This window comes from Equus przewalskii, chromosome 13, assembly GCF_037783145.1.
Source record: "Equus przewalskii isolate Varuska chromosome 13, EquPr2, whole genome shotgun sequence".
Lineage (NCBI taxonomy): Eukaryota > Metazoa > Chordata > Mammalia > Perissodactyla > Equidae > Equus > Equus przewalskii.
This window is the reverse complement of record NC_091843.1, coordinates 60,675,601-60,702,780: the sequence shown is the minus strand read 5'-3', so window position 1 is coordinate 60,702,780 and position 27,180 is coordinate 60,675,601. Positions and strand designations below refer to the sequence as shown.

At 37.3% G+C, this 27,180-nt stretch overlaps 1 protein-coding gene across 2 annotated transcripts in view; it reads left to right on the top strand.

Moving 5' to 3' along the window:
- The window catches only part of MAN2A1 (mannosidase alpha class 2A member 1), a 170,313-nt gene that overhangs the window by 48,616 nt on the left and 94,517 nt on the right, over positions 1–27,180 (top strand). For both annotated transcript variants that reach the window (XR_011525210.1, XM_008521233.2), the window contains exons 4-5: positions 1,338–1,509; positions 20,387–20,514. Coding sequence is in view for 1 of the 2 variants with exons in the window: in XM_008521233.2 (XP_008519455.2) it covers positions 1,338–1,509; positions 20,387–20,514 (300 nt within the window). In the remaining variant the exon portion in view is untranslated. The remainder of the gene's footprint in view (positions 1–1,337; positions 1,510–20,386; positions 20,515–27,180) is intronic.

Below are 27,180 nucleotides of genomic sequence, written 5' to 3'. Positions count from 1 at the left end.
TCCAGATAGCATTCCTTGGTGACACACCAGCTTAAATGTGCCCCAGATCAAGAAAGTCCCATAAAGAATATTTTACACTGTATTCCTGTCTGGTTCATAGATTCATACCTATCACCTTGTAGGTGCTTAGTGAATAAGCATAGAACGAATGAGAGATTTCAGTTAAAGCAAAAGGGAGAAATACAGTCACCATGGCAGTTCCCTTTTCAGAAGCTCATATTTGCATTGTCACAGTAGTTATATTGTCTTCTGTGCCCTACCAGATTTTTGTCAGCAGATCTAGTATACATTAAATTATACTTAATCATAGACGGACAGAAGAAATAGCCAGTTGGACCTCTTATATTTTAGTCCTCTCATATGTTTCATATATGGAAACAATAGAGCAGTTCAGCCTGGATGTATACAAACTCCCTTCCCTGTAAGATTGCATAGATGAGAAGTTATTCTCCAGAGGGTCTACTTTGCCTCCCACCAGTAGGTGGAACTGGCGGCTGTGCACGTTTTTGCCTCAGCCAGTCATCATGTTGCTTTAGTACTCTGCCAGATGGGGTGATGTTTGGACCTACAAGTCTCATTAAAAATGTTTCTTATAACCAAATTACAAGTGTCTTTAGATAAAATTTCCAGGATGTTTGGGAAGTAGTAGAAAAAGTTAGAGAACGAAGTTGTCAGCATCTACAATTCTCTTTTGAAAAAACTTTACATGGGTGTAGACACGTTTGTTATTTGATTATTGTCAATTTGTGCTTCCAAAGACTGGAATAATCAACGGGCTTTGGAAACTAATGCCTATTTTTGGTGGAATTCTACTTTTCAATGTTCATAATTGTGCTGTAATTACCTTCTTGCTCTGCTGCTGGCTTTTAGATATGGTTTATACTTGTGGTTTTCTTTTTCTTAGTTTAACTTGCTTAATGGCTGAGGGGGTGGACCTTTAGATGTGGCATGAGAGGATGAGAATTTGATCTCATACTGTGAGAATAGTACTGCCAAAGTGTTAACAATGTTCAGATTTTTAAAATGAAAAAAAATTCCTTAAATTAGAGATAAATTATAAATAATTGAATTAGATACTGTCATTGCTAAATATTAAATAAATGCTATTTGACCTTAGGTCATCTTTCTTATTTTTCTCATTTCAGTGTTAGTGATTTTTGAGTCTTTTGTCCATTCAAATGGAATTTCATTAATTGAAAACGTTTGTTAAATTTTTAAATATGTCTTTATATGAATGAAACATCTAAGGGTTTCCAAAGGTAATACAATAGAATGTGACTAAGTGGAAATCAGACATATGAATCAGACCTTTGTGGTGTGCTTGTGTCTTGATTCAGGTTGGTTGAAGACTTTTGAGGACTACTTTAGAGAGAAGACTCGGTTTATTCTTAATAACATGGTCGTCAAGCTGAGTGAAGACTCACGGAGGACATTTATATGGCCCGAGATCTCTTACTTTTCAAGGTGGTGGGATACTATAGATAGTCAGAAGAAGGATGCTGTTAAAAGGTTTGTTTTTAAATTATTTTTTTGAAATTTGGTAAAATTAAACATTAATTTCACAGTGAAAGAAATGTTGAATTTTTAGAAAGTGAAAATTCTTAGCTTTATGTTTGAAACTTAAGATGTTTCTTCACATTCTTTTTTACTTACTTGATTGTGGTTGATCTCTGAAAAAGTGACTTTAAACTTTCCCATTGAAATTCTTATGTTCTAACTTTGTCCTAGAAATGGAATTACTAAGTCAAAAGGGCTTAATATTTTAAAGGTTTTTTGAAGTATATAGTCAAAGTGACCCCTGGAAAGGTTATTTCAGTGTATTCTTCAGTCTTCCATGTAGAAATGTACCAATTTTTCTGCCTATTGGCCAACAATATAATTTTTTCTAAAACTTTGACCAATTTGATGGTTGAAAAATATTTTAACTTACATTTTTGATTAGTGATAATGTTGCATGTTTTCTCGTGTATACAAAGGTTTTTGTGAATTGCTTGACTGTGTACTTTTTCTTACTGATTTGTAAGAAGATTTATACACATCAACCCTTATTTTTCTCAAATTTTTATTTTCTGCTTAATTATTGGTGCTTGCTATATAGACTTTTAACATGCACCTGAAATCCAAACCCATGAACTGAGCCAATGAAGTGAAACATGCTGAACTTAACCACTATGCCATGGGCCTGGCCCCCAGACTTTTAACATTTTTATGTAGTCAAATGTATTAATCTGTTTTCTTGATATTGACCTTACAGTCATATTTTAAAAGGTTTTCCCTAATCTAGAGATCAGATAAATAGTCCTTTTTCCCCATTTCATTTTTTTTATTTTTCTTTTTTCTCCCCAAAGGCCCCCGGTACATAGTTGTATATATTTTTTTAGTTGTGGGGCCTTCTAGTTGTGGCATGTGGTATGCCTCCTCAGCAGGGCTTGATGAGCAGTGCCATGTCCGTGCCCAGGATCCGAACTGGCAAAACCCTGGGCTGCCGAAGCAGAGTGCACAAACTTAACCACTTGGTCATGGGGCTGGCCCCCCTTAGTTTCATTTTTTATTGTTCATTTTTTTTTCGGTGTGGAAGATTTGCCCTGAGCTAACATCTGTGTCACTCTTCCTCCACTTTGTATTTCTGGTGCCTCCACGGAATGGCTGATGAGTGGAGTAGGTCTGCACCCAGGATCTGAACCTGCAAACCCGGCTTCCAAAGCAGAGTGCCCAGAACTTTAACCCCTCTGCCATGGGGCCGGCCCCTGTTCACTTTTTTAAATCCTGAAATGTATTTTTTTAATGTGGCATGGTGGGAGATTTTGTTCCCCATGTCTCCTTCCCCCCTGCTCCCAGAAGTTCAGGGATTATCTTAGCATGAATCACTTTCTTTTATTTATTTAATGTCACATATTCAGTACTTAACTGTTCTAAGCACTTTACAGTGGTAACTGATAATCCTCGCAACAATCCTGTGAAGTAGGTACAGTGACTATCCTCATTTTACAGATAAGGACTCTAAGTCATCCAGGGTCACCCAGCTGGGATGTGCCATGCTGGTCAGCCATCCAGTACAGCCTGTCCAGCCCCACAGGCTGTTCCCTCACACGCTGTGCTGTGCTGCATCCCTAAGATTAAAGTAGTCTGTCTTTTTCCACTGATCTGAAGTGTCATCTTTATTGTATTTAAATATGCATTGATTTCTGAGCTTTCTGACCTTTTTCATGGACTTTTCTGTTTGACTATAATTGTTGCAGCTTAATGATATGCTTCATTAACTGACAGTTTAAATCTCTCCTTCTCTTCCTTTATCGAAAAATCCTTTTAATGAATGACCGCTTAATTTTCCCAAAAAGCTTTAGAATTACTTTGTTAAATTCTTCCTATCCTATCAAGAAAACAGAATTTTGATGGAAACTGACACAAACATTTAAAGGTAATTTGGGCAGAATTGGTTTTCCATCATTATCCATCAGACCTTTTTCTTTCCTGCCAGCACACTTCTGGATAGCATGCTTACAAGACTGGCCAGGAACCTGCCATAGCTGCCGGCTCTGGGGGTAGTGGGATGAACCAAGAGTAACTGCCACACCCAAAGGGGTACCACCCTTCCACTCCAGCCAGGTGTGGCCATAGGAACCTGAGTTGTCAGAGTATTCCTCCAATTATTCAAGACAAGCTGGAATTCTAAAATGTTACGTAAAATATCTTGACTTTTTAAATGGAAGTGTTAGCATCTAATTTAGATTGGCACACACATAGAGCCAAACAGAATCCTTGGTTTAGATTGAGCTGCCTCCTAGTTTGCAACCTTTTAAAAATTAAGAACTGTCCTGTAAAACCCTGTGGAACTGATGTTTGTCTTATATTAATTTTTTAACAAAGTTTAAAGATTAAAAAAATATTTTTTATCTGTCTAGATCTGACGTTACTCCTTAAGTACAAATAATGTTTCGCATTTTCTTTTTTTAAAGATTGGCACCTGAGCTAACAACTGTTGCCAATCTTTTTTTTCTTTTTCCTACTTTTTCTTCCCAAATTCCCCTGGTACATAGTTGAGTATTTTTTTTAGCTGTGGGTCCTTCTAGTTGTGGCATGTGGGATGCCACCTCAACATGGCCTGATGGGCGGTGCCATGTCTGCGCCCAGGATCCGAACCTGTGAAACCGTGGGTGGCCAAAGCGGAGCGTGTGAACTTAACCACTCAGCCACAGGGCCGGCTCCCACATTTTCTTAAATTATAATTTTATGGAGATTTAACTTAAATTGTTCAGATTTTGTCACAATTGTGGGGTTTTTTTGCTTTCTTATTCCTTTTGGGAATCTGATTTTTTTCTTCATCTTGATTAGATCTTCTGAAGCTTTTATTATTTTTGTTGGTTTTTGCACCCCCTCTCACCCCCAAAAAACTGTTTATATTTTACTGGTTTTTACTCTCGACCTTTCTGCTTTTATCTTGACTAATTCCTTCTGCTTACTCTTAGTGATGCTAAATGGGCCAGTGCATTTATTTTAATAAGGAGCGTGTCTCCATCGATGTATTTGCCTTTTAGCACTGCTCTAACTAGCTTTCACATTTTTATGTTATTTTTTCATTATTGGATTTTTTCCTAAACATTCTGTAAATGTACTTATTGTTTTACTCTTTGACTTGAGTATGTTAGGAAAATTTTCAGTATCCAAGTGCTTTTTTTTCCCAGTTATACTTTAGATGTGAAAAGCTAGTTTTAATGTTTTATAGTCGGAGAGTATGGACTGTGCAATTTTTATTCTTCAGAATTTTTTCAGGTTTTCTTTGTAACTTAATATGTGATCACTGAATGAACCTTCTGCTGGTCCTTAAAAAGAAGGTATTTGTAGCACACAGAGTTTGATGGGTGTCTGCTAATTCAGTATTTTACAATTTCTGTTTTCCTATGTGTATAGTCAATTCTGCTGTAATGCTGCATACATCTTCCTAAAAACCACTGTATTATGCAGAATTGTTCAATAAAAAACAAAGTTTATGGAAGAAATGAGATTAGGGCACAGCATTCAATAACTTCATTAGTGACGCACGTGAAAAAGATGGGAACCTTGTAAAGATCCTAGTACCGTTTGACACAGGTTAAATGGTTAATAAAGACATAAATGCTACAATACATATGTCAGTTTACCTTGAAAAAGACCTAAAGTTTGCTTTTGGAAGCAGGCGTCAGAAAGGCTGCAGATCGCGAGTTGTTGCAAAATGGTGGAAGGGGGGTTATTGGAAATCTGACAAAAAGTCTTCCAGCGTGTGTGGATGGGAGTGGCTCACGAGACCTGCTGTGCGCACAGGCAGTGAACTGAGGTAGCTGGTAGATCTTCGAGGTGTGTGCCTGTGTCTTGTGTGTTCCTAACTGGCTCAGTTCACCTGGGTGCAGTTTTCTGCCTTCATCTGCTGTTTCTCAGGGGCGAAATTTCACATGAGCAGTGCAAAATTTTCTCCCTAATATAATTAGTCACTTTGGGACAAATTTTTGTTTTTGAAACAAGCCTTTATAGCAGAACTAATTGTACCTATTTTTTGCTACTGTCCCCCTGTCTGCTTCCTTTTATTTTTAGGTGTTTTATCATTTTTTAAATTCAGTACATAAGGATTCATGCCTGATCTTTGTCTACTTCCTTATTAGCTCATTCATTCATTTATTCATTCCTTCTACAGCTGCTTCCTGAACATCTTTTATGGAGGAGGGACTGCAAAGTTTGGGTACCCCTGGGCTGGGTATTTCTTTTTCTTGATTATAAATTGTATCTTTCATCATTGAGAAATTACCGTCTTTTCTCCTTTTAATGACTAAAAGTACTATCACGGACACTCTATTGTTGTTGTTCATTTGTTTGGATTTGCCTAACTGTGCTGCCTTTTTTACTTTAAGGACAGTTAATTTAGAGTGATAGTTCAACTGGCTGGACACTGGATCCAGGCTGCATGGGTTGAAATCCTGGCAACTCTGTCTGCTGTGTGACTTTGGGCAAGTTACTTAACCTCTCTGTGCTTTATTTGCTTCATTTGTCAAGTGGGGATAATATCAGAACCTACCTTATTTGGTTTTTATGCAGATTGGATAAATACAAATAACGTACTTAGCACAATGCCTGGCATACTTTAAGTCCTTAATAAATATTAGCAACTCTTATTATTTTAACTTTTATTTGCCACTTTGAATATTTCTCTTGGACACTGAATATAGTTTTTAGTTCTAAAGTCATCCTGAGAGTAGAGTCTTCATCTTTTAATAGGAGAATTTAACTATAAAGTTTATATTTTCTATCTTAAAAAAGCTTCCTTATATAATGCTTCAGTGAAGATAACCTTTTACCCCCTCTGCTCAGATGTTTTTAGGATTTTAAAAAATTTTATCCATAAAATTCTATATTTTCACCATATATTTAGGTATAACAAGTTTCCATCTATCAATTCAAGCATTTCTTCAGCTTATGTTTTCTGCTCTTACTGATTAATTGCTGTCTTTATTTCATTTGTTTTAGAATTTAATTATCTAGTTATTGAGTCTCTAGTCTCTCTTTTGCCTCTGCATTTTTATTTTAACATCTTGGTTATATTTACTGCATTTGGGGAGGTTTTTCTCAAGGGTTTTTTCCTCCTCAGACTTAGTTCTCTGTGGTATGGAACTTGTTCTTTTCTGGCTTTCAATGATTGGTTTTAACTGTGTTTTTTAAATTACCCTTTAGTTTTGTGTTTTTTATATTGTTGTCCATAAGTCCAAGTATGTTCCCCTTTTCTTCATCTTTGAGCAATAACGGATGTATCTACACCTGGAATTTGTCCCAAAACAGAGAGTATAACTTGCCTCGAATCCATTCCTTTTCTAACTGAATACTTTGTTTCCCTGCTGTGGGATACTGGCTTGCCAGCATCCATTCCAACCTGCTTTCTTTGTGGGAAATGTTGTGTCACACAAAGAAGTCAGATCCTCCATCTTCCTGGCCTGGGTCAGACAGGCCAGCTACGACCTGAGCTCAGCTAATCAATATATTATTTCCTAGGGTTTGGAATCTTTAGAGTGAAGCAATGGTGGACAGATGGAAGGAAGGGAAACAGATGTGGAGGGAAGGTTGCAGGTCATCGCTCACAGCACTGGTGCATTCACAAGACTTTTCCTGTCCTGTGACGTGGTCCCTGTGGTTCCCATAGCATGGTCCTCATTTTCTTACAGCCCTTATTAAGTCCGGACTTTTAGCCTGTCCTCAATTCTGCGTGCCTTGGAGAGTCTTCCAGTACATTTCCTCTCCAGAGTCAAGAGTGTTACCTGCAAACAAGAAAGCTGTCTGATATATTTCTTCTCAGATGCTTTGTTGGAGAGCCTGATTCTGAAATTTGCATGAGCACCGGAGACCCAGGAGCTGGGGAAGATGCTCAGGTTATGAATGGGACTGGCCAAGGGGGAGAGAGGAGCTGGGGCTGTGGGAAGGTTGAGATCCATGAGTGTCTGCTCTTTATCGGGTGAGGCTGCTCAGCTGGGGCTGGCTTTCTGCATCTAGCTTTCCTTTGTGGCCTGTAAACTAGTGAGAGCTGTGGCCTGTCTGAAGGTGCTGTTTCCCGGAGTGTAGGAAAGAGCCCAGCCACCTCAGAAGGAAACTAGGCTGGCTGCCTGCCGCTTTTGGCAAGGTGACGATGCCGTGCTTGGCTCCCTCCCAGTGCGGCTGCGTAGGGAGCCGCCCTCTGCAGCAGCTGGAGTCTGGGAGTGCAGAGGCTCCTGTAGGATGGGTGCCCTTTGGGGTGAAGGATGGGACTGCCATTAGTGTCTGTCCTAAGACTCAGCTTTGCTTCAGCCCTTGGCCCTCCAAATTGAGGGCTGTAGCCAGAGTCTCTCAGAATCTTCTCTATTTGCGACTTGAGACTCCTTGCTGATTTTCAGACAAGGCCGTTGCAGCTCCGTACTTGTTGAATTCTTATAGTTTCACCTGCACAGTAGCTGTAAGAAATGCCAACAATTTTATGGCATGCGGATGGCCTCCTTCTCCTGATTCTACCTGGATGCAAGTTTTTCCCTCTCCCTTTTTTTTCCCCTATTCTGTTGGCCATTTTACTTAGGTTGGACCATGTGAAATTGCTGATATTTGATTACTTTTGATCTCCCAAAGTGGCAATTTCGTGTGATTCAACCCAATATTAAGGATAGAGAATTGTAAGATGTTGAGGGGTGGGAAGGCAAATTAGAATCTAGTATTTGATCCATTGTCTTACTCAAAGTCCTTTTGAAAGCTGCTATTTGGGCAATGGGAAATATTTTGGAGTATAGGCCTGATCCTTGATAATGTCATTTTACTTGAAGAAAAAATTGTTTTATAGCCATATTAGGGCAAATGAGTTTTGCTTCTGCTCAAGCTTTGCTAAAGTTCTCTCCTTTCTAGCTATAACCCTTCACTTTTATTCATTTATTACATTTATCCATGGAACTAGGGTAATGACATTTTTTTTTTCCTTCTTAAACATCACATTCTTGGTGTTCCTTGCCTAAATGAATGTTTTTGGGAAAAACTTAATAGATATATACGTTTGCTTACATTATTTAAAATTCTGAACTTGTACTAAGTGGCATTGCTGATAGAATTTTTTTGACTGCTAATGTAATGCTTATGCAGTGGCTTGTTTTTCCCTTTTTCAAGATGAGTCTATGGATTAAATGTCTGTATCTAAATTTGCAAGCTAGCTGTTGCAGAGCAGAACCTGTTAATTCCAGTAGAGTTCCACGTAAGCTTTTATTGTCCCTGGAGAATACCAAGTGATGGCGGTAACTTAACAGAAACATAACTCAAATGATCGCCATAATCTATTCTATCAGTGACTTGTTTGATTCTTGCCCCTCGTGGCAGCAGTATTCAGCTTTGTGAGCTTTTAAAAATGAAAATCTAGTTAAGTAAAGGGAGATCCATGCAAATAACATCTAGCTTTTTAATTTTTTTGTGATTCAAAGTAATTTAATCAATTATAGTCATGGTACCTGCTTGTAACACATATCCAGTGGATTTAAAAGAAACTGCCTTCCGCTAAATCGGCACATTTTCTGTCTACACTTGTTTTGTTTTGAAAATGACTGGTGCATTAACATTCTTTTTACTTTTTAGGCTTCATATTTGAATATTTTTTGGCTAACTGCAGTTAAATACTGCCTGATGTTTATAATACATCAAAATGTGAACCCTTATTCAGAGTCAAGCAGCTGAAATGTTAGCCTTAGCGTTTCCTTTGACTAGCACCCAACATGTTGCATATTCATTTTTCCTCTCTGGGCTCTGAGACATTGGAACCATTTTTACATTGGCATCAGCTCCTGCTATGGAGACCAGGGTTCAGTGGAGAAGCCCACTGAGTGGTTGTAACCTAGAACAGTTTGTGTGATCGCCAAAGTCTTGACCAGCTTCTCTGTGTTGACCTTCTCATATGAAATATGGCTCCAAGTGTGGGCTGGGAGGAAAGGTACCATCACTTAGTAAAGATACTGTATCTTCACCACATTGCTGGGTTTTATTACTTTGCCAAGACTGCAGAGTCTTTATCTCATGTTTCTACCATTCTCTCACATCTTTTTTCCTAGGTTTATATTTCAGTGAGCCTCCGACCCTATCCTCTTAACCGTCTCTGTTCGCTTATTGAAATCAGAGGAATGTTTGAGATTACTTTCTTAAATAATACAGATCCAAACTTACTGTCGTGCATTTTGAGTTTCACTAGGAAAATGTACCTTTAAAGTTTTTATATAGGTTAATTTATTATACATTTTATACAGGTCAGATTTTATGTTATTTGACCAAAGGCTGCTGTAAAATTTGCAGAGCAATGAGAAGTTACAATGTGTTTTATGATGTTCAGAGTAAATTGCAGATTTGGATTGAGTTTGAAGCCTAAAGATACATAGCATTTCATCAAAGGAATCAAAGCAATGCACCAGTGTCTAAAATAACAGCAGTTCTAATAGTTGAAGCAGTGGGGTACATTTATCTTAGCATATATTCCATCCCCACTCCCTCTGGTCCCAGTTCGTCTCCAATGAGGTGGCTTTGCTTTACTTCCAAACTTCTCCTTCACTTCACCTGCTCCCTTCGTCTTTGCGCCACAGATACTGGTGGAAGCGACGAGGGACTTCTCAGCCGCTCTGTCCGTTGGTTACCTCCTTAGTCCTCTGGAAGGATTTCTTTGCAGCACTGACGCTGACCACTCGATTCTCCTTGAAATTCTTTGCTCTCCTGTATTCTGTGCCCAGAGCTCTTTCCCTCCTAGTTCTGTTCCTGCATTGCTGAGCTTTCCTTTTTTTCATCACCTCTGATTTCCACTTCTGCTCTTTCCTAATGTCCCGGTTCTCACCTAGGGCGTAGGGAGCACCCCTGGGTTCTCCTCTTGATTTTGCCTGTTCATCCACACTGTTGTTTTAGTTACCAGATTTGTCTGCTTCCAGACCTAAAGCTCCAACCTCAGGTTCTTTCTTCTTCCCTAGTTAATGGTAATAGTAACAACTAACACTTATTAAGTGCTTACTGTGTACTAGGCATGTTCTAAGCTCTTACATGTATTTATTCCGTCAGTTCTATACCATTCCTATGAATTAAAATCCTTTATTATCCTCATTCTACTGTTGGGGAAACTGAGGCAGAGGTGTTAAGGAACATGCCAAAGGTCCCCCAGCTAGTAAATGTGGTGTGAGGACCAGAGCCAGGCGACTTTGCCCCAGAACCAGTGCCCTTAACCATTGTATGCTCTGCCTTTCCGTCTGCCATTTGAGCCACATCCAGTCAGTCCCTAAGCCTTGTCAGTTCTAATTCTTTGGTATCTCTGCACTCTGGCCCCCAGCTCCATCCCCATTACTCTTGTTTCCTGCACTATGTAAACCTCCAGCTGGTCTTCCTGTTCCCAGCTCTGCCACTTCCAGGTGTCTTCCATTTCCCCAGCAGAGTTAGGTGAATCTGCCCGCTTTGCTTCTTGGCTTTAAAATGCATCAGTGACACTTCAGTGTCAAAAGGTACAGACCAGTCTCCTTTGCCTGGCACATCCAGGCATTTGCTCTCTGATTCCTCCCTACTTGTCCACCCTGCCTCACACCTTACTCTGAGCCATGCTGAGTCACATGGGTATCCTCAGCCACATGCTATTTCCTGCTTCTTAAGAATTTGCCTTTGAGCTTAGAATATTTTTTCCGTCTGCGCACTGGGTAATTTCAATCCTGCTCATTTTTCAGCGGTCAGCTGAAATATTACCTCATCTCTGAGACCTTCCCTTATTTATTCCATCTTCCATTCAACAAGTATTTACTGTTCTAGACTCCAGGGATACAGGAGGTGAGCAAGACTGACCTGGCCCCAGCCCTCAGGCTAGAGCAGGGAAGACACGTAATTAAACGCAATATCACAATAAAACATTCCTTCTGTGGAAGCAAGAAGGGGGTCTTGGAAGACTTCCTGAAGTAGTCACTGTTCAAGCTGAAACATGAAAGGTATTTAGAACTAGCCAGTTAAGAAGGGAGTAGCAGAGGGTGAGGAAGGAATTCCAGGTTATGAGATGAGAATTGTGATTATAGGCCAGAGATTAGCAAGAGCATGGCATGTTCAAACACCTGAAAGAGGTTTAATTAGGCTGCAACGGTGTGGGGGAGGGTGTGCATGCAGGGGTGGGATAATGGATGGTTATCAGGGAGATGCAAATTTAAACCACTGCAAGATACTATTCCAAACCCTTTAGAATTGCTAAAATAAAGAAGACTGACAACACCAAGGGTTGGCAAGAATGTGCAGCAACTGGAACTCTCGTATATTGCTAGTGGGAATGTAAAATGGGGCAACCACTTTCTGAAAAGCCACCAGACAGTTTTCCAAGGTTAAACATACATCATGTGACCCAAGAGCTCCCTCCTAGGAATTTAGCCAAGACACAAAAAGACTTGTGTAGACATTTTCATAGCAGAATCTTTCATAACTTCAAACGGGAAACAGTTCAAATGTCAACAAGATAATGGATTAAAAAATTGTGGCATATTCGTACAATGGAATACTACTAAGCAATGAAAAATAATAAGTTACTGAAATGGACAGTAATAGGAATGAATCTAACAAACATGTTAAGCAAAAGAAGCCTGACACTGAAGAGTAAATGTTGTGTGATTCCATTTTGTAAAGTCTAAGAGTAGCTAAACCAATCTATTGCGATAGAAATCATAAAGTTAGATTGTCTTTCTTTCTTTTGAGGGGATGAGGTAGGAACTGACTGGAAAGGGGCATGAGGGAACTCTCTGAGTTGATGGAAATAGTCTATATCTTGTTTTGAGTAGTTATTACAAGAATATAAGCAGTTGTCAAAATTTATCTGACTGAACACATGTATATTGTATGTTGTTATATCTCAATTAAAAATGCTTTAAAAAATACGGTACAACCACAGACATAATGATGTATGTCTATTAACATGGAAAGATATTTGTGGTATAGTATTAAGTAAAATAAGTTGGTTAAAAAAAACTGTGCCTACCATAGCCCCTTATGCATTTATAGTAAGATATTGGGTAAATTTTTAAATTTTATTCTTTAACCTCTTATGTATTTTCCACTTTATTTTGAGTGAGCATTTTATTAATTTTATTTTGGGAAAATGAGGTATTATTTAGTATACAGTGAAATATTTAAAATAGATCCTCTGCTTATAATAAAACAACAGAAACTATTAATTGAACCATCTAATATGAGAAATATTCTTAAGTAAAATTTCTTGACTTTTATGCTATGGTTTTATTAGTTTTCAATGCTTATATATAATGCAATATATAGTTTAGAAAAAAGTTTTCATTTAATTTGTATTTTAATATCAGCCCAAATATATGAAGAGTACACAAGGAAAGGTAAGGTACTAAACAACCACTCCTGTCTCCTTATCTTCTAGTTCTTCTCACAGGAGGCAGCCATGGCCAGAGTCTTGTTTATTTTATAGATATACAGGAAAATATATATATATGCACATTGTGCTGATTTTTTTTTTGAGTGAGTCTGTTTTTTTATTGTGGTAAAATACTCATAACATAAAATTTACTGTTTTAACAATTTTGTGTGTACCATTCAGTGGCATTAAGTACATTCACGTTATGCAACCATAATCATCATCCATCTCCAAGACTTTTTCGTCTTCAAAACTGAAACTCTGTACCTGTTAAACAATAGCTCCCCATTCCCTTTCACCCCTGCCCCTGGCAACCATCATTCTACTGTTTCTCTATATAAGTTTGACTACTCTAGAACATAAAAAATTTAATTAATAAAAATGTTCATATAAATGTAATCATACAATATTTGTCTTGTCATGTCTGGCTTATTTCACTTAGCATAGTGTTGTCAAAGTTCATCCATGTTGAAGCATGTGTCAGTGTTCTCCTTTTCAAGGCAGAATAATATTCCATTGCGTGAATGTGCCATGTTTTGTTTATCCATTCATCCATCAATAGACCTTTGAATTGTTTCTACCTTTTTGCTATTGTGAATAATGCTGCTATGAATAGGGGTGTACACATATCGTTTTGAGTCCTTGCTTTCAGTTCTTTTGCGTATATACCCAGAAGTGGAATTGCTGAATCATATAGTAATTCTAGGTTTAGTTTTTTGCAGAACTCCCATATTCTCCATAGCAGCTGCACCATTTCACATCGCCACCAACAAAGCACAAGATTTCCAGTTACTCCACATCCTCATCAACACCTATTTGCTATTTTTTTGATAATTAACCCTCTTAATGGGTCTTGTACCATGCTTTTTAAATTTCATATATCTTGGAGAACGTTTCAGCAAAGAGGAGCCCCTTTCTTTTTAAAGACTGTATAAAAGTCTATTTAATGAGTGGACCATTTCTTCCAATTGATGACCATGTAGTTTTATTTCTGATCTTTTACGAATACATAGGGTATATGTTCTATCTTTAGCGTATACAATGCTTTTGTTTATTTTTATACTTTGACAGGTTTTCTGACTTAATTTGAATGAGCATGGATAAAAGTATATAGGCATTTTTCAATTGGATAGTTATTACCAGGAATAGGTGACAATACCTATTTTCATACACCCTTGACATCGCAGTATGTTATACAACTTTTTGATCTTTCCAATTTGATAGGTAAAAGTGGCATCTCATTGAAGTTTTCATTTGAATTTCCTTATGGGTGAGCCAACATTTCATTTTCAGGAGCCAATTGTTTCTGAAATATCTGCTTCATATCCTGCTTCGGCTTTTCCTTTGGGTTATTGTTATTCTTTTCTAATAGGAACAGTGAATGTTAAATGGAGAGAAAGAACCATGTGATTCCTGCCCTCATGAAGCTTACAGTCTACTGAGAGAGACAGTAAACGAGACAACATACAAATGTGAAATTAAATTTTGTGATAAGTGCTATGAAAGAAGTTTTGGGTTTTATGAAATACCGATTTAGGTGGGGTTTGGATGGGAGATGGTGGCCAGGGAAGGCTCCTAATGGATCTGCAAGAACTAGCAGGCAAATATTGGGAGGTAAAACATTCCAGGCAGAGAGACAGCATGGACAGTGAACTGCAAGAAGGAGTATGTTTGGAAAGAATTGAGGAAGAGATGATGAGATCTGTCCCTAATTTTCTATCTGTCCCTCATATGCTAAATCTTTAAAGATAGGCATCAACAATATTCAGAAGCATGTGATGAGTTTCCTCAATTATTATGTGACGGGTTTTAAAACGAATTTTATTTTTACCCTCGTATTAGATATTTCCCCTGAAAGGCATATGAGTCAGATAATCTGATAAGCAAATGATTTTAGGCTATTAATTGGTTCATTAGGAGCCTCTGTCTTTTTGAATTTTCCGTTAACTAATTTTTTGAGAATGAAACCCTGTATATCATCTTGTATTATTTCCTATTTCCCCAGATGTATGATTACAAATTCAACTCTTTTTCTCATGTGAAATTAATTTGTGATTCTTTAAAGCTCGCTAAATGATGCATTATTTGTTACTAAGTTTTCTGTAACAATTTCCCCATTAGGGAAAAAAGCTCTTTGAGTCTGTCTTTCTGTGTGTGACTAAATTCCAAATGTGTGATGAGTCTACAGAGGGGAGAAGTGGCACTCAGAGAAAATGATTTGCAGCTTCTTGTGCTTGGCAAAGTAAATTCTTAAGTGTAAATTCTGCATTTTAGGCAAAGTGAGCTGTGACATATATACTCAGCTTAGTTTTGATCAGTTGTTTTCTTAAGCTTTTTATACCAAATGCACAAGCAATGAAATAGTAGAAACATGGAAGTACGTAATGTCTTAACCAGAGGTTACAAGTCAGCAATTTTAAAAAGTGAAACAGGAGTGGTGTTAATTTTGAAAGTCAGTGTCTAGTTTCCTGTGTTCTGGATTTGCTGCATGTATATACTCCTCTCTTTCCTTCTCTTTTTTCTTTTGCTTCTAGATCTCTTGTTTATTAGGAAAAGTATACATGCAAAAAATTTTTTCCAGAAACCAGAGTCTCTTGGCAGAAGCTAAGCAATCGACACTAAGGGGTGGGCACATTGTTTTTGATTTTATGTTCCCCTGTCTATCGCAGAGAAATAGCTCAATTGATGCTTGTTGAGTACTGAATAAATGGAAATACTTGAAAGTACCTGTATTTGTTCTAAGTTACTTTTTCTATAGTTACAGGTATTTCCCATTACTTGATTTTTTTTAAAGAATTATTAAAGTTTTGAATGTACAGTTGCAGTCTGTCTTAATTTTATTTTCATCATTTTGCTGACAATAGCAGTTTTAAATATGGTACTTTTCTGTAGGCTAACATAGCTCTTCTGTTATTGCTTATATTTTTCTGAGTATTTTCTAAGACTGTCACTCCTACTTTTCTTACCTGTTAATATATGTTGACGATCATTGCTGTGCTTTTCCATCATTAGGTCGCATTTTCCTCGTGTTTCTTTGGGCCTTTTTGTTATTCTTTCATTTATCAGGTGCTTCTTAAGTGCTGACTTCGTATGTTCTAGAATTCCAGGGATATACATGGCAAATTTGTGCACTTCTACAGTTTCTGTCTGTGTGTATGGGGAGTTTCTTGGTTTAATTCATCAAGTGGCAAGTGTTTTTGCGTAATACAGTGAATATTTTATGTCAAAGCAAACCTTCCTACCTGTAAGAATCTTCTGGTTTATAATCTTGTTTTTACCCTTCTTATGTGCGGACTAGGAAAAGCAAGAAGTTCATTGAAATAGGAGTGCTCACTGACCTGATTATTTGCCCAGGTGTCTAGTCATTGTCACATTGCTTCATATTTTAAATCATATTTTCTGTTTTCTTCCTTTAGGTTTTTGTTCTGCCTGATTAGAGAAACTATGCTAAGAACAAGTAAAATCTGTGTTCTTTCTAGTCTGCTATTATGACATCACTTATGCCTGTTGTGACCTACCCATGCAGTTTTCTTAAATACCCATGTGAGCGTGCTATTTCAAAATATCAGTCCTTTGGTTTCCATGACATAATATCTTGGGTTTCTTAAGAGCTTCTTTTAAATTACTCTGATTGGAGCTTTTTAAAAAAAACTATAATCCATTCTTCCCCACTAATTTAATGACTATTTCAATAATATAAAATTTTAAGAATTTCTCAACTTTATATTCTGACCCACTGATGTGTTTATTTCTGAGTAAGTCACAGTTAAATAGCAGCTTTTTTAAACTGTAAAAACGCCTTATACCAAATGGAAGTGCAGGTTGCTTCTCATTACTCTTTTCTGGAATGTTTCAGGCTATATTCACAGATTTATTGTTTTTATCTTTAACATTTCTTATTGCCTCTATTTCCTCTTACACTTTCCTTTTCTTGATCCTTGACTGTTTTGATTGTTTTCTCCAGACTTCCCATCCTTTTCTATTTCCTCTTAGTTTCAGTCCCCCAAACTTAATATATATATATATATGTTCTTTTGTGCATGTGAGGAAGATTGGCCCTGAGCTAACATCTGTGCTAGTCTTCCTCTACTTTGTATGTGGGGTGGTTCCACAGCATGGCTGATGAGTGGAATACGTCTGCACCCGGGATCTGAGCCTGTAAACCCCGGGCTGCCGAAGCGGAGTGCATGGAACTCTTACCCACTTGGCCATGGGGCCAGCCCGTAAAACTTAGTTTTTTATATCAGCCTCTTTTCCTAAACTTATTTTTCAGTTAGCTCCTTCTGGGTGTCTCACTGTCATATCAAATAGCCCTGTCCAAATTTATATTTATTACTTCAAAGTGACTTCCCTTCTGAACTGCACTGTGTGTGTATTAACACCACCACCCCACTAGACACCTGGAATTCAAACCCCAAGCCATATGTGCTTTAATCCTTTCTTCTATTTCCAGTCATTTCCTGATTCCCACTGATAACTTTTTCATGAAATATCTCCTCTGTCTTCCTCCTCTCCCATGTTTCCTACCACCACTATATTCTAGATCATATCGCCTCATGCCTAGATTATTCAAACTGCTTTCCAGCTGACCCTTCCCTGTCCAATTTATTTTGCATATGTCTGCGAGCTTCATCTAATATAAAAACTTTATGTAATAACTAATTTTAAACTGAGAGGCTCATTCATTCATTCCTCATTGATCTAACAACCATTGGAGTGCCTGTTATATGCCCATCAAGCTTCTCAGGGCTGGGCCTGGAAAAGTGACCACAACAGCGTGTCCTCGTCTCTGCTGTCTTGGAGCTCACCTTCTAATGGTGGCAGGGTGAGGAGGGAGAGAGGGGAGATGTGTCGTGAGTTTTGGTTTGTGATAAATGCTATTGAGTGATAGAGTGTGGGGGTACAGTGGGAGTGATGATTTAGGTTGGGTGGTAAGAGAGACTTCTCTGGATAAGTTATGTTTGAGCTGAGACAATAGGGCATCTGGGTCCAGACAGATTGGGAAAGATAGGAGAGGAGAAAATAAATAGGTAAGAAAATTCTGGAAAACATTTTAATGAGTGGGAGGCTTCTCATGCCTCCCCCAAATTAATAGACAGTATAGTCTTTAAAGTAATCATTTGTGCAGGTAAGACCTCAGTACACATCACAGTAGCATCTCAGACGTCGTGGGGAGGGGGAAGGGGTAGATTATTCACAAATACGTAGTTCACTGGCCCTCCCCCCCCCCATCCATGGGGATATGTTCCAAGACCCCCACTGATGCCTGAAACTGTGGATAGTACTGAACTCTATATATGCTGTGTTCTTTTCACTTAAAGGAGGCGCCTTACAGCTTCTCTTTGGCATATCTGAATTGCCAGTATCACTACTCTTGCTCTTTGGGGCTGTTATTACGTAAAATAAGGGTTACTTGAACCCAGGCACTGCAGGATACTGCGGCAGTCGATCTGATAACCAAGACAGCTAATAAGTGACTACTAGGTGGGTAGGTAGTATATACAGTGTGGATATGCTGGACAAAGGGATGAATTCACGTCCTGGGTGGAACCGAGAGGGATGGCACAAGATTTCATAATACTATTCAGAACAGTGCACAATTTAAAACTTATGAATGGTTTATTTCCGTAGTTTTCCATTTAATATTTTCCAGACTGTGGTTAACTGCAGGTAACTGAAACTGCAGAAAGCGAAACTTTGGATAAGGAGGGACTACTGTATTTATGATTCTTCACTCAGTTGACTGTTTCTTGGAGTCCATTCATGCCTAAGGGATGGGGATTATGTACCGAAATAAAACTGACTGATAGAAATGAAAAATTTCATCATTGGAGTGATTTTTATAATTTTAATTTTTGGATTCTTAATCTGTAGTTCCTATTGTCTCTTCAAGAGCAGCAAAGAATTTGTTTTGACCAATTTATTTCTGAAATTTTCTAAAAGATCTGTTTATTGGGATACTGAGATAAAGAAGTCTAGTTTCTATATTTGGTGGTCAGAGGATAAATCCCAAATCTGTGCTATCTCAGGCCCCCGACTACTGGTCATAAGGCATCAGGCAGGTCTCGTCTGTGGTCTGCAGAATGGGGCTGAAGCAGGCAGTCACCAGAAAGAGAAGAAGACCGAACTGTCAACAGAGTCCCATTGACAGGAAGAGTGGGACAAAATAGCCTTGGACTTAGTTGTGTTCTTAAAGAAATGCAATTTTTAGAAATTTCCGGTTTTATAAGTTCTTGATTTGGACCTGTGAGAATCTGAGGTTTGTTGGGACACAGGTTTCTTTAGACACTGTATTGAGCCATCATATTCTTCATGTGAAATTATATTAGTTGGGGATCCCCATGGCAATACAAACTTAATTAGTACCTTTTCATTTTATGCAAGGAATTACTCATTCATTCATTCATTTTTAGAAATTGTGTCCATTATGCACTCTGTCACCGGTTATATGATCATGAATAGATTTGAATAAACCAAGTGTTGTGTTAATGCTGTGGCTTCTGTTATGTGCTTTGTGGGAAAATACTTATCTATCCTTTATGCCTGTGGTCTGCTTCAACTAAATTTGACTTGGTCCTTGGCTGTTAGCTGTAGGCATCCGGTGATGTGTATCCTTATTAAAGCTGCTTTTCTTTCTGAAATTTTACACCATTTTCTAAACTGTCTTGTTGCAAACTCAAAAGTCTGTGACATTTAAGATGTTTGCTGAAATTCTTGACTTTTATACTTCCTCCGGTGGGTCTTCAGATTTTTAATAATGATTTTTTTTTCTTCTCAAAGGAAGGTATTTTCTTGTAACAATTCAATTTTCCTGGGCTGGGGATCTAGTTACCTTGGTACTATGGCAAAGGAGTACCCAATGGACACATAATGATGATATTAGAGCCTTTTATTCAATAATGAAAAATAGACTGTATAGCCTACATTTTAATTGAATTTGGAGCAAAGTGCTCTATAATGTTTTCTATATTCCCAGAGGCATGTAATATTTACTAGCTTTACCTTTATTATTACTGCTTTTGTGTAGTTTGTGTGATTAACTTATTAGTGTCAGAAGAACTAAAATAAATGTTGACTTTTCAATATAGGTGTATTGAAACAAATACTGTGCTTAAAGTGACAGTACTCCAGTAAACACCCATCAGGGATATACTTTGAGGAAAGCACTTTGCTTGGTGCTCTGCAAGATTCAGAAATAAATCAGATGTGGCTCCTGACACCAGGAATCGTTGAAATTGTGCTATACCTCAAAAAGAAACTTCCAAAGTGACCTGCCTAGCTATGCCTGGGGAGGGAGGGGTCACCTCAGACGCTTTACTAAGGATGCTTGATCACCAGGATCCCAAACCTGAATTTCATTTACTGGTTTAAAAAATTTTTTAACAGCTGATACAAATACTGGTTATATTTAAAGGCTGTACCTAATGTTTATGCTATTTTAATTTTTTATTTGAACTTTTCTTATATATGTTAATGTGAACACTTGTATTATTTTCTCCCTAGGTTACTAGAAAATGGTCAGTTGGAAATTGTGACAGGTGGCTGGGTTATGCCTGATGAGGCTGCTGCACATTATTTTGCCTTAATTGACCAACTAATTGAAGGACATCAGTGGCTGGAAAAAAATCTAGGTACGTATTGATGTCTTTCTCTTTCACAGGGACTATTTTGGGCAGTTAATTTTGGGGAATGTGAGATGAGGCTCTATTTTATTTTTTTAAATAACTAATTTTCTCAATACTGGTTTTTGTTGAATAATTTATCCTTCACTAATTTATGATGCTTCTTTAATCATAAACTCAGTTGCGTAGATATAATACGGTCACTTTTAGGGTCATCTACCTTGTTTCATCTATTATTTTATCTATTATTTTTATCTGTTTTTTGATTAATTGTAGCATAATTTTTTCCTAAAAATATCTTAGTGGGATTTTACTTATGTATTAGGTAAGACTCCTGATCATAAGAGGCAAAAACCTATTTACTAGCTTAAGCAAAAAAAAAAAGAAAATTAAGAAAGAAAGATATTAATTTTGTCATCAAGAATTCCAGAGAGATGGTAGTAGCTTCAGGTAAGGTTGGATCCAGGGGGCTCAAATTTTGTTGTCTGGGCACTGTCTCTTTTGGCTCTGCCTAGTTTTGCATGTCTTCAGTCTTCTCCTGGCTCTTACCTCATGGTGAGTAAGATGGCTCTAGACAACTGGTACTCTCATGTTCCTAGTCTAACAACCAGGAGAAGGAGTGTTCCTTAATACCTTACCTAATTGGCCCAATTTGGGTTCAGCACTTAATCTGTGAGCCAAGCCAGTTAACTAAGGCCAGAGATGGAGGCACTGAAATCACTGAGGCCTGATGAGTTTGGTGGAAATGGTCATGAGGTAGTAGGCTTTGTGGAGCGCATGGTTCTGACTCAAACCATGTGAATGGGTCCTCCATGAGGAAGAAGGATCCTCTTACCACAAGAAGTGGGAAAAAGGATACTGGACTGATAAAATCAGACAGTCATGTAACTCATAGGATTGTGAGACTGACTAATCAAAATCTTTGCAATATCTAATATTTGCGTTCTGCAACACAGTATGTAGTTCTTTTCAAATATTTCGTATCTCTCAGTACAATTTTGTAGTTTTCTGTACGGTAAGTCTATATGTTTTTTATTGAAGTTATTTCTAGATATTTTATTATTTTAAAATATTCTGTTAGGGACAACCTCTCCATTAATTTTTTCTTTACTTTTATTTTGGAATAATTTCAAACTTAAAGTTGTAAGTATACTATGAAGAACTCCCACAGACACCTCAACCACATTCACCTGTTATTAACATTTTGGCACGTTTGCTTTTTTCTTTTCCCCTCTTTCCATATTGTTGTTATTGTGATTGTTATCATTAGAATAAGTTGCAGATATCATGCCTGTGTAGAAACGAGTTTAACATAGCAGGTCTGAAACTGCTCTCCTTAGAAAGGATTTGGATTTCTGAAATGAGAAATGAGTAGCTCTCTCTGTTTAAACTGTTTGTAAAAGCAATGAGTTTCTGCTAAACACTGTTTTCCTTCTCGGAATCTGGAATCTTAGTCTGTACTAGGCAGAGGATGCCCACATGAACAACCCCCAGTAAAAACCTTGGACACTGTGTCTCTAATGAGCTTCCTGGCTGACAGCATTTCATGTGTTGTCACAGTTCGGTGCTGGAGGAATTAAATGCGTCCTGTGGGACTCCACAGGGAGACGACTCTTAGAAGCTTGTGCCTGGTTTCCTGTGGACTCTGCCCTATGCTCCTTTTCCCTTTACTGATTTTTCTTTCTATCCTTTCACTGTGCTAAATTGTAGCTGTGGGTGTGACTGACGCCAAGTCCTGTAAGTTTTCTTAAGAAATCACCAAACCTGGAGGTGGACTTTGGGACCCCAAGGAGTGCCACTTTTCTCAAATATATAACTATGTTCTAAGCCAAGAATATTCATTTTATAAACCTCAGTTTTTGAGGATTTCTTACGTTTAGCTTTTATTGATGTGTAATTTACATGCAGAGCAACATCTAAGTCTTAACTATAGAGTTTGAGTTTTGACAAGTGTATATACTCATTTAACCCACATTTTCATCACCCCGGAAAGTTCCCTCATCCTCCTCAGTTCTCCCCCTGCAGCCAACTGCTCTCTGATTTCTATCACTGTAGATTATTTTTGCCTTTATAATTTATATATGTGGATTTTTATATATGAGAACTTTATATTTGTGGATTAACTCTTTTGGATCTGACTTCTTTGCTCAGCATAAATTTTTTTCTTACAACTGTATTGTTTCACATATCATAAAATTCACCACTGAAAGTGTGCAGTTTAGTAGTTTTTAGTATAGTCACAGAGTTGTGCGACCGTTACCACCATCTATTTTTAGAACTTTTTCAACATCCTCAAAAGAAACCTCTTACCCATTAAGTCATACCCCTTTCTGGCTCCTCCATTCTCTGCTCCAGGCTCTGGCCACTACTAATCTGCTTTTTGTATATATGGATTTGAGTATTCTGGACATTTCACATAAATAGAATCATACAATGTAGCCTTTGGTGACTGGCTTCTTTCACTTGGCATGATGTTTCCAAGGTTATTCCACGTCATGGCATGAATCAGTGCTTCATTCCATTTTATAGGCTGAATAATATTCTGTTGTATGGATATATCATATTTGTTTATCCTTTCTTCAGTTGATGGACATTCAGGTTGGTCCCCTTTTTAGCTACTATGAATAATGCTGCTATACACAATTGTGTAAGTTTTTGTGTAGGCATATATTCATTTCTTTTGGGTATATACCTAGGAGTGGAATTGCTGGGTCATATGGTAACTCTCTGTTCAGCCTTTTGAGGAACTGCCTAATTGTTTTCCACAATGGCTGTACTATTTTACATTTGCACCAGCAATATACGAGGGTTCTAATTTCTCCACATCTTCAACAACATTTTTTATTGTCTGGCTTTTTTATTTTAGCCGTACAAGTGTGTGTGAAATGGTTTCTCATTATGGCTTTGATTTGTATTTCCCTAAAGACAAATGATCTTAAGTATCTTTTCATGTGTATATTGGCTATTTATATATCTTCTTTGGAGAGTTATTTATTCTTTGGAGAGATATCTATATGCCTGCGTTTAAGATTGGGTTCTTTGGGGGCCGGCCGGGTGGTGCAGGGGTTAAGTGCACACGTTTCGCTTCAGTGGCCCAGGGTTCACTGGTTCGGATCCCGAGTGCAGACATGGCACTGCTTGGCAAACCATGCTGTGGTAGGCGTCCCACATAGAAAGTAGAGGAAGATGGGCATGGATGTTAGCTCAGGTCCAGTCTTCCTCAGAAAAGGGAGGAGGATTGGCAGATGTTAGCTCAGGGCTAATCTTCCTCGGGAAAAAAAAAAGAAAAAAAAGATTGGGTTCTTTGTTTTTTTTATTGTTAACTTCTGAGTTCTTTATATATTCTTGATGCAATTTCCTTGTTGGATAATGATTTGCAAATATATTTTTCCATTCTGTGAGTTGTCTTTTCATTTTCTTGATTTCACCTCTTATATTTAGATAATGACCACACTTGAGAATATGAAGATTTTTCTTGTTGTGGCTTTGGCTGCATCTTTTAAATTAGAATAGTGTTCTCAGTTTTATTTCCTAAACAGTTTAGAACAAGATGTTATTTTGAAGACTTTATTTTTACATTTGATTATGGGATGCTTTTTAAATTTTTTAGTCTTTGGTTGTTAATTTCTACTTTTATGAACTTTATACAAATTTGACTATTATAAACTTGGTTTGAGTTTTTAAGGTTATCTTTTGCCCATAATATCCATTTTTGTAACTGTTCTCTGATTCCTCTTAAGCGTTAATGTTAAATGTACTTGGAATAATCCAATTTTATTAATTATATTGTTCATATTATCATGTTCTAATTTTTAAGCCTCTTAGGTTTGTCAGAAATTGAGTGGTGTATTTATTCTTTTTGATGATTGTTTCCCGTAATTTTTCCTAACAGTTTTTACTTTTACATATTTTGATAATCTTAATTCTTGCATGATGGCAAAAAATCTTTTCCATGACCTTTTCTGATTTTATTGGCAAATGTGCTCTCTCTATAAAATTTTGGGTTTTTCTTATACTGCACTTTTCCTTAAATTTGCCCCTTACCTCCCTTTTAAAAAATATTTACTTACACCAAGGAAAACCCTAGTGGGATCCTAGGTTCCTTCTCTAGGTCTCTCCCTAGCTTTCACCTTCTTTCATATCAAAGTTTTAAGAAATGTAGTTTACATTGTCTCTTTTCTACAACATTACCATTCAGAGATTCTTTAATCCGTTGCAGCTAGATTGCTACTCCTGTGGATCAAGTGGTTTTGATACTGAAAAGATCACCAGTAATGCTAAAATCTCAGACATAACTGTAGATTTGGTGTTGATTTTTACTCGTTTGTAAACTTATTCTGCACTTGTTATTTGGGACAACACATACTCCTTTTTTATTTTGTAACTTAATTTTGATATAATTTCAAACTTCATGATAGTTCTTGGGAAAGACTCCTGTATATCCGGTGCTTAGACTTATATGCATATTTTTCTGAACCATTTGAGAGTAAGTTGGAGGCATCTCGTCTCTTTGTCTCTCAATACTTCATTGTATATTTCCTAAGAAATAAGGGCATATTCTTATATAACTGGAAGATAGTTACCAAATCATGAATATTAGCAGTGATACAAATACTACAGTCTAGTTTACAGGCTATATTCAGATTTTATCAGTTGTCTCAATAGTTTTTTTTATAAAAGCTGCTTTTTTTCTTCTCAGTCCAGGATCGCACCCAGGGTCATGTATTGCATTTAGTTGTCATGTCTCTCTAGTCACCTTTCATCTGGAATAGTTCCTCACGCTTTCTTTGATTTCTTGACCTTGCTATTTTTGAGCAGTGCAGACCTCTGTTGTAGAAAGTGTCTCAATTTGAGTTTGTCTCTTCCCTCCTGATTAGCTTCAGGTTATCTGTTCTTCCTATCTATCTATCTGTCTGTCTATCTATCTATCTGTCTATCTACCCACCCATGTATTAATGTAATCTAACCTATTTAATTTGATAGAGTATCACTGCAGTGATGTTCTGCTGTCTTCAATGCATCCTTGATGTCTCTCTCTTCCAATATTGGTGATGCTAGCCTTGATCAGTTGCTTAAGTTGTGTCTGTTAAGTTTCTTCACTCTTCTGTTACATTTTACCCCTTTCTAATTAATAAGTAATTTGTGGGAGATACATTGAGAATAGGTAAATGTTTTGTTCCTCATGAAACTCTCATGTTTTAATTTTAGGATCCATTGATGATTTTCTAACTTCATCATTCCTTCTATAATTGTTAGTTGGCATTCTCTAAAAGAGAAGAGCTTTCTTTTTTATTTCCTGTTCCTTTATGGGCTCATGAATGCTTATTTTATTCAATGGGTTATAATCTAGTACTGTCATTTATTTTGCTGCTCCAGTTGTCCCAAATTTGACCACTGGAAGCCCCTTCAAGCTGTCTCCTGAGTTATTTTAATATGTTCTCATTATTCTTTGGTCATTTCTTTACTTTATGGCCCAAGAATATGTGCCAGGCTTATTTTTGTGCTTTCCTGACCTCAGCCTTAGAATAAGCCATTTCTTTAAGGTTATTTTTAATAGAGCATGGTGTTTAGAGGTCAAGGTCTGGGAGATAAGATGTGCTCATTGGTACTGAGGTGTTATTGCATATAGGCCCTCTTGGCGCTCTGAGCTAGGAGATGTGTGTGTGTATATAAAACCATAAGTTAATATCGATATCTCCTATTTCAATTCACTATCATAGAGTACATTCCACTCTCCCACATTTATATATTTTTTAGTTCCTTTTATTAATAGTATAAAACCTGGCTCCCTTGTCCTTGGAATACATGAGAGGTAGTTTCAGAATTGTTAAACCAATACCACCACAAAAAACAAAATTACTAAATAGAGTTCAAAATTTCTTTACAATTTTTGGAGGTAAATTACATATGTGAAATGCACAAGTCTTGTGTGGTCAGTTCTTTGAGTTTTGACACATACTCTTGGTCCTTTGAGAGTTCTGACCTTTCCTTCTCAGTCTCCTTTGCTGCCTTCCCATCTCTGTGTTAATCTTCAGTATTGTTCTACAGAGTTCTTCCCTTTGCTGTCTTTTTTGTTACTCTGTGTTACACCTATTTGCACGATAGTCTCTGCAACTAGAGTGGGAATTAAGATTAACTCGTTTTTGTAATTCTAGGGCCTCTCATAGTCTTAGGTATATGGAAGGTGCTAAACAGATGTTTGAGTGAAAAAAATGTGCATAATATTATTACTTATGCCGATTTACAGTTTATATATAGAAGCCTTCTTTGAGAGTCCTGAATAGATAAAAGATAAGATTTGTGTAATGCCAGATGAATAATCTTACTTCCTTAATTCGAACATATCCATTTTTTATTTTTTACATTTTATCCTCTGTGAAATTGAGATATATCTTTAGTTGATGGCTCTTATAATTGGTGTGAATAAGGTGTGAAAAATTCCATTGACCCCGTCTATGTAGAGAGAAAGCATCAGCATCAAAATATCTTGATTTAATGAAATACAGTGTAGTTATTTTGGCCAGTTCTGCTACTGCATAATATGATTTGGGCCTTTTGTGAGTTGTAAAAGACAGTCTAAAAATCTGTAAATGTTGGGGTTGGTGAGTACAAGTTGAAATGAGTTAGATTACTTTTCTTTATTACATAACAGTGAGTGAGTTATCTAGCTCTACA